This window comes from Magnolia sinica, chromosome 2, assembly GCF_029962835.1.
Source record: "Magnolia sinica isolate HGM2019 chromosome 2, MsV1, whole genome shotgun sequence".
NCBI classification, from domain to species: Eukaryota; Viridiplantae; Streptophyta; class Magnoliopsida; order Magnoliales; family Magnoliaceae; genus Magnolia; species Magnolia sinica.
In genome coordinates, this window is record NC_080574.1 from 139,546,931 (window position 1) to 139,559,162 (window position 12,232).

At 39.6% G+C, this 12,232-nt stretch overlaps 1 protein-coding gene across 1 annotated transcript; it reads right to left on the reverse strand.

Moving 5' to 3' along the window:
* Positions 1–1,874: 1,874 nt before the first annotated feature.
* LOC131237950 (soluble inorganic pyrophosphatase-like) lies at positions 1,875–10,082 on the reverse strand. The gene is made up of 9 exons (XM_058236059.1): positions 9,971–10,082; positions 8,420–8,574; positions 7,975–8,003; positions 4,942–5,007; positions 4,391–4,498; positions 4,215–4,280; positions 3,606–3,726; positions 2,814–2,895; positions 1,875–2,077 (listed from the first exon to the last, which is right to left on the reverse strand). Exons 2-9 carry the CDS (start codon positions 8,568–8,570, stop codon positions 2,035–2,037), a joined length of 666 nt encoding a protein of 221 aa, XP_058092042.1. The 5' UTR covers positions 8,571–8,574; positions 9,971–10,082; the 3' UTR covers positions 1,875–2,034.
* Positions 10,083–12,232: the final 2,150 nt, after the last annotated feature.

Genomic DNA, 12,232 nt, shown 5'->3' on the forward strand with positions numbered 1-12,232 from the left:
GGCATGTGGCTATGTGCAATCCATGCAAAACTAGAATCCATGAACTAGCGACAAAAGAATACCAACATCCATGGATTTCACTTCCTAAGGATTCCAAGCTACTTTTATATATCCACGTCTTATTTTACCTCCTGCCAAAGATTCCAAAGACGTGCTATTTACTCTACGAGGGCACTGCAGTGTACATACCAACCAATGGTGATAATTTATTTATTTTTTAGCCACGTGTTTGTCTGTTTGTGTTGTAGGCACCATGGTTCAATAATCTAGACCGCTTGATGCAATAAGTTTAATCCTTAGGCTATGTTTGAATACATGTATTCTAAGATAAAAATAAAGAAAATGCAATTATTATTTTCCTTTTCTGAAGAAGAGAACGAGTAGATGGGAAAAAAAACACCCTAACGCTAATGGGCCCAAGTGCCATGGGCCAATCCAAATAACATAACATATTTTTACCGCTATTGAAACATAAATTTTAGTTTTACAAGTCATGTTTGGATAGTAAGCAAAAATCTCATATTCATTACACAATGGTCCCTAATTTATTATGTCAGAAAAATTTAAACTATGAAAAACCTAAAATAATTGCTGATAGAATCTTCCCTTTCCTTTGAAGAATACATCATCAAGTCCAAAATCATTTCTACAATCAAGTTCTGATACAGAAACATGACCCCAAATCCAAGGATCAAAAGTCCCAACTTAATAAAGAGAACTGATCACAACAAGCAGGGTACCATAACTTTGTGGTCCTGTAACATCTATCCCGCCACAACGTCACCCATGTAGGAAATCAATATCTTAGGGTAGGCCACACCAGGAAGGTAACCTAGCACAATATCAGGCCAGTCCAATCATCAGGTGGGCCACAGTACAGGAATAATCAACGGGCAACCACTATTTTCACTCAACAAACAAGCTTGGCTACCTAGCAAGCAGATCAGCCTGATTTTCATGGAAGGTAATCTTTACAGAGAGCCTACCACATTAATGGTACCGATTTCCTAAACAGGTGGCATGCTGACAGTAAGATGGCAATTTACCACTGGCTATGATACGCTGTCAAGTGATCAGTTCTCAACCACAAACGAAATTCGTGGGGATGTACCGTGGTCAACTCCTGCACTGAAATGTTCACCACAAATATCAGCCGAGAGCTTAACAGCCATCCTATCTTTTGATTAGGCCGAAAGCAGTTGCAAGGCCTCACCCCCTATAGCGATTGGCAGGACAAACTCTTAAGGCTTCCCAGTCATAGAATGGCAGAGCATACCCGCCATGTTGCATGAACCAAAAAATTGTACACATGACATAAACGTAACTGAAACTAAGCCATCCAAATAGTGGGCCAGTCACTTTGTAGATAGACCTTGTCCCCAGATCAGTTTGGCTGCACCACGCAACCACTGATTAATGGACCTATGCTTATTGAGTTCGGACCAGTGACTCTTTCTTCATTTTAACAGTCAATTGGACGTCCACCAAGGGCCTTAGGATGCAAGCAGGACCCATGATTTCAATGGTAAAATTTAAACCACGCGTGTCCCGCATGTGCATGTTCTATTGTCAAGCGCATGCGTATGAACCATCACGCTCTTCTCCACGGGCTAATTCCATAGTCCAACCAAACACCTGGGTCTTACAACTCATGGATGAGATGCTTCTGAGGATAGTGCAATCCATGGATTGGTAGGCACATCCTAACAGGACCTTAAGCAAACATAGTAATAAAGCTTCACTATCTCACACTCCAACTCATTTCTTTTCTTCCCTAGCATTCTATAATAACAAGAAAATCTGAACACATGCACACATAAGCTCGTGCACGCATGTGTGTGCACATGCACTTGCGCACTCGAAAACAACGAGAATGAGGAAATGTTTGGGAAACATGATCATATAACCGGTAGTGGGCCACTGGGACACATAGGGGAGGTGTAGGACAGTCATCAAAAGTGTAGATGATGATAAATAGGCATGTTGCAAGAAGTCCATTTGCCTGCAAAGTTACATATATGTAGTTGGGGAAATTCACTGCCTCAAGCTTTCCACAATGTAAGTAGCATAGAGATCCCTGCACACATGGCAAAGCAATCCAAGCAAATAAATCATAGTTCAACTCAAATGCAGTCACTCAATGGGTGGTTGCTTTTCTGAATATATATTAAAGAAAGATAACAGGACGGTGGAGTGAAGAACTGAAGAATCAAACACCTGACCTTTGTCAGAGAGTCAAGTGACTCTACCACAAAGCCAAGCTTTTCATCCATGACCATTTCCGTCCATTTTTATATTCATAACATATTAATAGGTGTTTCTTACTTGAATATTCTTATTAATTTAATAATTAAATATAGAGTCAAGTAGAGTCAAGTCTTTGAGTTGACCTGATCCAGCTGGACATCGAGTCGAGTCCAGTTTTCGGGTTTTTCAACAATAAAATAGGCCATAGATAACACCACATTAAAACAATCAATTGTGAAAGATACAAGGCAAAATGGTCGATCTCGTAACAGTCTGATCGAGTGGGCTCAACTTCCTTGGGCTTTTTAGGGATGGTGGGAACAAGTGGGGCCCACTTACCATCACAGTCTGATCTGGATCGGCACAGCAATAAGACTCATCCTGATATAAGTTTCACAGTGGATGCTTCATGCCAAATCATAATTTTTAGGCATTCATAAATGGATAACCGCTGTTATGAATCTCACTGTGGGTGGGGCCCATCACCATCGAGTGGGCTCTACTAGTAGGGCCCACTTCCTATGGCCATTCAATGTTGTTATTACAAGATGCAAAGAGAAACTCACATGGAGTACTGGATTGCTTGGACAGCAGCTTCTGCTGGGAGGAAATCGTTCACATTAACCTCTTTGTTTTCATTCTTCTTGTCTTTATTGTTGGTAGAGAGTCAAGGCCATATGGAGAAAATGCCATAAAGAAACAATCCATGGGAAGAAAAGAAAAAGAAAAAAGCAGAGCTAGAACCCATTCAACAATCAACAAGGACCCGAGAGTCGGCTCCGATCTCTTCAGCACTACAATGAAGAAAATATAGAAAGAAAAATACTAAGGGAGCATTTGGATGCACAGCTGAACTGAGTTGCAATGATGGGTTTAATAAAATTGAGATGACCCAACTATGATTTCTTTGTCATTCACATGGATGGTGCAGTAACCAAATTGCAATTTCCTCATTTCAAGTTCGACCAGAAAAATCATAGATGCAATTAGAGGGCTACTTGTTACAAACACCAAGAAGTAGAAAACATCTCGATTCTTGTCATTTTCATCTGATGAAACTGACTGTTCACAATTCATTTCACTTGTGCATCCATATGCATCCTAAGCCAACCCTTGCATATCGAAGTGTCAATAGCATCTATGGACATATTAGTTGGAAGATCTCAAATCAGCATCACGTGGACTGCTCAACGACCTTCTGTGCTTAATGACGTGAAAAAGAGGCTACCAACTTATCGAGACCCCATTTGGTTATATCACATGAATTGCAAACAAAAAGAAAAAAAAAAGAAGACAAGTTGCAATTATGTAATAGGTATTAAGGAGGAAAATTTGCTTCAATCTACATGGGTGGATACAATCTTCGAAGAATCGGCGGATCTCTTGAAGGCGATGCGGAGCAAGCTCCTTGATATCCTGATAATGACGATACTCAGGATCATCAGCACATACCGCTATTATCTTATCATCCTTCTCACCCTGAAAAGAATTGATACAATAATTGAGAACTCAGCTGTCTAAATGATCTCCAAATATTCAATGAAAAGATTGTGCAAAAGCCTAAATCAATAAACGGTGGGTCTGAATCATGACCAAGGTAAGGACCCGTTTGGACACACCCTCAAAATAGGAATCTGGTGCCTAACCGCAAACGCCTGTTTTGAGCCAAACCCAGTCCATGAAGTGCCTTTGGATGAACTTCTGCAAATGCCGTTTTGATCCCCCCCACTCATCGAAATAAGCACTAAAAAGCCCACTTTCCAAAAACCAATCGGTTTTGTTTTTGGCAAGTCAACCGACAAAATTACAGGGGAACCCGTATTGTGGAAATCCCCTCTAGTGGAGGTTGCATCCAAACAGGCTCTAAGTGTTATCAGAAGATGATGAAATTCAAAACAGGAAAGGGTCATAAAACAATCATGACCCAGCTCTGTAGCAATTGCAAAAGCAAGGGAAAAAGCTCTCACCTGATCAATCATAGGCATAAGCCCAATAGCTCTGGCACGCAGAAAACAGCCAGGCAGTACAGGCTCCTGTGCAAGACGGAGAAAATTAAACAAATGTATTTAGAAAACTGATTCAAAAGATAAGAGATTTTTGTCTGCTACATGGAAAGAGATTTCCTATCACAACTAGTAGGTACCTGCATCAATACCAGCACATCCATCGGATCACTATCTTCACAGAGTGTTCGTGGAATGAAACCGTAGTTGTGTGGATACACAACAGATGAGTAAAGAACACGATCAATCTGAATATAAGCTCAACATCACCAAATTAGTGTTTTTTTTTTTTTCATTAAGCTGCAGGTGGATGTATCTAGGTTGGAATGCATGCACATGCATGTATAAATGTAATTGCATTTCATCTAGTGATGTTTCTCTAGATTGTCAGTAAAGCTACTGGGCTAGAGACAAACTGATAACAGCCGACATGTCCAAACCATACTAGCATCAGCAAACCCATTTGCTACAAGGAAACCCTAATAGGGAGATAATGACCTCCATAACCTATTTTATTAACAAAAGGGTGGACCACCAAAACTCTCTCGCAAAGTAAATAACTGATAGGTTTGGAATGGGGACAAAAAAGGTATGAAGTGGACTATAAGACCTTGTTTTTATAAGACCAAAAGTCCATAAATGACATAGAAATACAAAGATTTCTGCAAGAAGAGGGCCTATAAGTTCATACTTTTATAAGACCAGACGTCTTGTCCAGCTCGTATTTAACCTTGCTACCCTTGCCAATCTCAACAACCTGCAACAGAATGACATAACAACGTTAGATGAAGACTGAAATTCAACAAACTAATAAGTTATACCAAAAGCAAGATGCCATTTAACACATACCCAAATGTCTAACTCAAATTGGCCTCCTGAATCCACTGGAAATTTATGATCATTACTTCCTAAATTTACTGTCTGCACTTTTTATTTTGAGCCTGCTAACTTAATTGGCTTGGACAGGTTCCGAGTCCATCTACCAGTTTGTTAGCACTGGTAGGACATGTACAATAAATGCCTCCAGTGACACAGTGAACTTATCAAATTCTCATTTTCCTCCCCAGCTCAAGTATCACAGTCAAGAACATAAAAGAAAGCAGTAATGATATGCATTACCAGGATTGCAAAGACATAATTTTTCACTTCTTGTGTGCGTAGGCATTCTTCCTCCAACTGCTTTCATAAAATCTTGCAAATATATGTGTGCCATAATCTAGCAAGACAGTTATCCAATCAAATTGAAATGGCATCCGAACATACCGCCGTTACAGAGGAAGATTCCCTCGAATAAGAGGATGCGCATGCATTCTGGATCTTCCTCCTTCACACCCTCACGCATCACCCAATGGGAAGGATATTGTGCTCCCGAGTGCAGAGTTGGGGACAGTATGTTCCTTAAATAAATAAATAAAACCCTAGAGGAATCCTTCCCATCATCACATTCAAGGCCTTTACGTCTCCATAATTATGTCCACAAGCACTGTCCATTTTCATCTTAAACTCCTCACATGAAAAGGAGTGTTGGCCCTAAGATATCATGTGTTTGACCACCTCTATATGGGCCCCACCAGATGCTCATATAGATGATCCAAACCATTCATATCCTTGTCCAGATATGGATGACATATGTAGCCCACTTTGGAACAATGCTAACAGCACAAGGCTACATTTGGATGCACTACCTAACTAATTGCATAATTAGTTCTCTGGTATCTAGGTGACCAAATGCAGCTGCCTTCCTTAATCCTTGAATTCATAATGAGGAAGTAGTCCAAATCACAGGAACTTCCTATCAATTACAATTTACAACTTGAAAGAAACAGATTAACATGTGGAACCTGGTCTCTCAAAATGAGAAAGGTAGACTAACAATTTGAAAGAAACATATTAACATATGGAACCTAGTCTCTCAAAATGAGAAAGGAAGGTAGACTAACAATTTGGTCCTTTCAGAGATCATTGAGCTAATTACTGCAAATGAATTGAGTACTACATCCAACCACAGCTTAAAGTATCAGTGAGTAAATACTTTGTTGAAAATTTTTGCATCTGTACAATGTACCTTAGTGCAAAAACTCGAAAACTCAACCCAACTTGATGTACTTGAAGACTCGACCCAACTCTAGTCAATATTTAATATTAAAATTTAAAATAACTAGCAGTAAATATTTAAAACTTTTATTTTTGTATATAAAATATAGAATACAATGACAAACAACAAGACATGTTGTAGCCTGCTGGTAAAAAGATCACTTATTCTGGGGCAGAGGTTGCAGATCGTGTATTTCCTTTAGCTATATTAGCCCTTAAGGTCCAGTCATCATCCAATTCAGAAAGGCCTAATAATTCAAGTTATAAACATTCAGGCAAATGCTCCAATCTAAAGGCTACCAGAGATTCACGGTCACAGAACTGTTCCTTGCAACTTCAGGCCTGTTGGGAACATCCATGAAATTAGAATGCAATGATAGCCATTAGCAGAATTTGGAGCATCTACTTTCATCCCACTGTCAGCAATTCGTGGGACGCACCAAATAGATACGCTCCCATGAAATGCAAATGATGGGATACATTTTTCTTCTTATACACATTTTAGGGCACATCCAACAGTCCTTTAACTATCCAAAACATATTACAGTCTTCTAAAGTAACAGCACACAAATGATTAACATGTACACAGCTTTAGAAAATTTTGTTGTCAAAAAAATTCAAAAATAAACATGAAAACTTTTGAAGCCACTTTCCTATCAACAAAGGTGTCTCATCCAATGCAGCAGCTCCTTTTTGTTTTCATTTATTATTTTTATTTTTATTTTTGAAATTTTTTAATGCAGATGATCTAAGAGAACCCTTCCAAAGGTTTGTGAAGGAATTAAAGTCAAATTCATGAAGAGAATCAGTTGGAACTTGGAAAGACAAAGGACGCCATTATAAAAATACGTGACACAACGACACAATCGTAGTAATATGGTAGTACAATGCTGAGACAGGTTCAATAGCTCCACAACTTCTTTGTAGTTCACCACAACTGAGTTTGCAAGAAAACAGCTCATATCGGTGAAATAAAAGTGTCGCATAATCTTGCTAGCTTAGGACAAATCTGTCCCTTGGTTTGTCTTGGATCATGTTAAATACGTTCAACAAGTGAGATTGAGTGGACTTGAGCAAACCTTTCACGGCTCTTTTGAGATTAGGCTAAGCCTTTTACATGGGTACAAATGGGTCAAATGAACTTGATGGGTTATTGGACCCAACCTGACCCAATTTATTTCTATTTGGACCAATCTGGCTATTAATGGGTCGGTTATGAGCACCCCTTAGACCCCACCCATATGCACCCTACCTTGCATGATCAGGATCTCGTATACCAGAGTGCAACCCACCTGATGAACCAAAACCAGAATAGCCTGCCCTGACTTATTCCAACTCAGTCAGAATCATCCTGCTGAGTTGGAATGATGGTTGTTTTGGGTGGATGACCCATTTCATTCTCCATTAATACAAGTGTACAAGGACCTGCTCGCAAATTGTAAGTTCATATAAGTGTTCATCCCGCCTTTAAATACTCATCAATGCAAAATGCAACCTCTGAAATTTCACATTCCTTGGGGGAAAAAAATCTCAGTTAATAGAAAATGATGAAAGTCTAATGGTTGCATTGACATCACAACACCATGAAAGAGACAATGCTATGTTCCTTAGTTTGAAATAACAAACTTACACAGTTGAAAACTGCCGGAGCCCCAGGACCTACACAAAAAAAGGAAAAAAAAAAAGAGCATAAATAAACCAAAGTAGGAATATTTACAAAGGCCAGGTTGAAATTTCAAGTTGCAAAATAAATGGTTGACAAAAAAAGGAAGAGAGAATGCAACATATTTCCAAGTAAACATTTAGGCTGCATTTGGATGCACAAGTGAAATTAAATGTGGCTGTTCAATTGAGAAAGTAGCTGTCAAATTGCAGTTATGATTCCTTCAAGTATGATGTGAGAGTAACATAATTGTAATTTGGAGCTCATTCCCTTAATATGAATGCCAATGAAGGAAATCACAATTTGGTTTCTTCCAATTATTACTGGAGTTCAGATTGATAGTGCATCAAATGCATATATAACCATGTATTTGAATGAACATGAGAATCAAAAAAATGTGTTTGTATCATACCAATTTCTAGATCGTGCCATGGATGAGCAGCAACAGATCTGCGAGACATTGAAGAAAGGATTCGCTCATTGAGTACAACATGAGGGAAGCTTGAATGAGCACTTCCCTCTCCATTCCCACGCCCACTCACTTCTTCGTTTCCACCAGCCATGTATCTAAATTCCAAATACACAAAAACAAGAACATGATAATAAGTGGCAGAGAACATATCAAAAGGTAAATGCTACCGGCACCCGCTTCGACCACTGAATACACCCACCCTTTCAACTTGCAACTATACAACTAAGGGGTGCAAATCAGGCAGTTTGGGTAGGGTTGAACCTGATCCGACCTCAAGAGGATTCAACACGATTTCCAACCTGAGGTGCCCAACCTGAACCTAACCCAAATTTCTTTATACTCAACCTTGACCTGACCCAATCTAACACTCGACACAACCCAAATATATGTGATTATTCCCAACCCAAACCAAACCCTGCTTCAAAGCAGTTGGAGTTTTCCAACCCGAAATTCAGGTTGCGGAAGTTGGGTCAGGTTCAGGTTCACCCAAGTTGCAGCTGTATATTTAACAGTACAAGAAATATTGTTTAGGATTATTCCAATATAGGGAATTTATGGTGCCTGGATCACCCACATTGAGGCCCACCATAACAACAGTTGGACACTGAGCCACACGCTCCATTTGGACAACCTGAAACCCCAAATTGTACTCTACACACTTTCAGCCAGAGAACTGGATAACAAGTCATTTCCATAACAGAAAAAATCAATTAAATTATAGGAAGATTTTTTTACCCATAACAAACAGAATTTAAAAATGAATTGATTTTCAAGATAAAGCCACCCAAAAAAGGATAATTAAAAATACAGCCATTACGTAAACAAATACTTAAAAATAACATATAAGTGCAGAATATTTTTCAAGGAATGAAAAAAAATGAGCAGCTTTAAGGGCCTGTTTGGGAACATGGGAAGTGTTTGGGTCGAAAATATTTCCAAGAAAATGACATTTTGCCCTGATTGGGAGTTCACTTCATTGTGAAACCATCTTCGAAAAACGTGTTTTCACAGAAGAAGTCGTGAAAAATTTCCCCACCCCTTTTTTCGTTTTCTATCCAAATGCTTTCTTCGAAGAAAACTCTAAAAATAAATAAATAAATAAGTCACTTCCTCTCCTTTCATTTTCCAAGCTCCCAAACAGGCCTAAAATGAGGGAAAAGGGGAAAACCCCAGAAAATGAATGAAAGGAAACTGGGTTTTGCATATTGGAACAAAGAAAATCATATATCATGAGATAACACTTCATGGTAGTGTAGAGGGAGAAAGAGAGCATGCAAGTAAGATCTAGCAATGTCCAAGAGAGAAATTGAACAAAAACAAACACATGTAATTAAATAAAATTCACAGAAAATAGCATTCCTGCAATTTCCAATTCACTGTAGCAGAAAAGCAAGCTTGAAGATGAGAAAATAGAGATTGCAACATATAAAAGAGAAACAAAATTAAATAAAGAAACAAAAATAAACGAAAAAAATGAGAAATTGAACTCACACAGTGCTGCAAATGAGAAATAAGAATCGATCGGAATGCTTCCCGATGAGAGAAGGAATAGCTCTTTATAGCTTTGAAAAAGGTGAGGCCTCTCTCTCAAACGGAAAATAGCCCAACATCTCTGACGTGGCAGGGTAATGAATCAATCGGGACCGTCCATGTTGTGTTGTCTATCGAGGATGGTCCATATTGCAAGAATCGCACCTATCAAACAACTCTAGACTAACTTTACTCAGCTTCTTCTAACTAACTGATCAGACGGTTAGGATAATTCGATGCATTTTTTTTTAACCACTCGTAATACTTAGTAAGAGAAACTAATGGACGGTCCCGATCTGAAATTACGAATGGCAAGTCACCTTCTATGTGTGAGACTGATAGATGGGCATACCTTATTCCGGTGCAACTGGTTCTACTGTATCATCCCGCTTGCTTCACCGGTCAGTCTACGGCTTCCGATACACGTTGGATGCGTTGGAGACGATCTGACGGACCCGATACTACCACGTGGCAGAGGGAGATTCGAAAGCTACATTTGGGGTTCGACGGAGTGATTTTCGCGGGACTCTGTGCTTCTGTCCAAAGCTGCCATTTGTTCCCTCCATTTCTTTTTATATTCGGGTAGAGTGTCATGGATGCTACGCAGGCACGTAGATATGACTAGAAATTGCATACGTAGCGCACAGATAATTTAAATTAAACTATCCAAATCATGGATCCCTTTTTATGTGTTCTTGTATCAAAATTTACACGTATTTGATTATCTGACTATCGGATTGGTGGACATTTACTGGACGGTTTAGAATAAAAATCCTATGGTCTTATTTCAACCAAACAAAGTCCAACAATCAGATATTAAAACTCTTAAATCAGTGCAATTTTCAGTTATTAAGTTTGTAGCATTAGTTTCCACGGTTTAGTCGGTTTATTTTGAGTTAATGTTGCCACGTATACAATTTCTTACTGCCTGCGTATCAAGCGTTAGAGGATGGCAGAGTATCGAATGACGGAAGCGGATTGGCTGGTGTACCTCACAGGCTCACAACAGACGTCAGCAAGTTCTGTGGGTCTGATCATGAGGTATGAGTTATATCCAAACCGTCCATCCATTTGAAGAGATCGTCTTAAGGCTTGAGACGAAAAAAAAGACAGATCCAACCATCAAGTGGACCACACTGAAAAGTTTAGCGGAGGTATTAAACATCTACCATTGAAACCATTTTTGTGTCACAGAAGCTTTGGGTCAATATGAAATTTGTTTATACTTTTTATTTAGTTATTTGTGACCTTATAAACAGATTGGATGTAGAGTAAACATTATATCTTTTAACAGTGAAAATCATTGTATCCGCTGCTATTTATGGTACGGGCCAGATGATCTTTTGATATGATTAATTTTTTTGGGATAATACTCTAAAATGAATTTTAAAAATAGTTGGACGGTATAGGTATAATAAATACATCACTGTGGAGCCCATGTAACTTTGATCTCCTTTAAACCGTTCGTACAACTCCGGGCTCGAGCAGCGTTAGTGCTCGTCTTTGCACGACGCCTGGCCTACCACCCAATCCGCTTATGACACCTTTACAGAAATTCAGCAAAATTAGAAAAAAAAAAAACACTCGCCCGTATTTCTCTCTACATCGGTTGTTGGTGGTTGCGCGGACCACAAACGGCTCATTGTGACCCATTATGATGTCTGTGGGGCATCTTCTCCGTTTATCATTTGATAAAGATCATCTTAGGACGTGACCACAAAAACCAGGTTGATCCAAAACTTAAGTGGGCCACACCACTTGGAAGAGGGAGCCGAGAGCGCCTAATAGAAACCTTCCCACGGCCCATTGAAGTTTTGAATCAGCATGATATTTGGTTTCTACATCCGTCCTGGTGGGACCCACCTAACGGGTTGGATGTCAGATAAACATAACGGTAACTAAAATGGGGTCTCAATGTGGGCGTTCCCATCCCGGTTGGCCCCACTGGTGTGGTCCACTTCAGTTTAGATCGAACTATTTTTTAGGCTGACACTGTAATTTGAAGTGGCACAACCAACGGACGGAGTGGATGTCGACACAAGTCATGGCGGACACAAAAAGCTTCTTGTTGCATGCACTCGCTGGCGTGCGCTCACCTCCCAGGTAGGGCCGAGGAACACCACAGCACCCTGGTTTTTTTGTTGGTTTTTGTTACGTGGAGCCGTTGATTTAGACTGCAAGCCCTGACAACGGAAGCGGACTGGCTGGTGCACCACACACCAG

Bases quoted from the DNA above. Each gene is read 5' to 3' on its own strand.
- LOC131237950 (XM_058236059.1), bottom strand. From the start codon at position 8,570: ATGGCTGGTGGAAACGAAGAAGTGAGTGGGCGTGGGAATGGAGAGGGA. The intron at 5,008-7,974 runs GTAAGTTTGTTA...ATTCTGTTGCAG, and splicing joins CTCCGGCAGTTTTCAACTGT to GTTGTTGAGATTGGCAAGGG. The intron at 3,727-4,214 runs GTGAGAGCTTTT...AATTCTTTTCAG, and splicing joins TTATGCCTATGATTGATCAG to GGTGAGAAGGATGATAAGAT.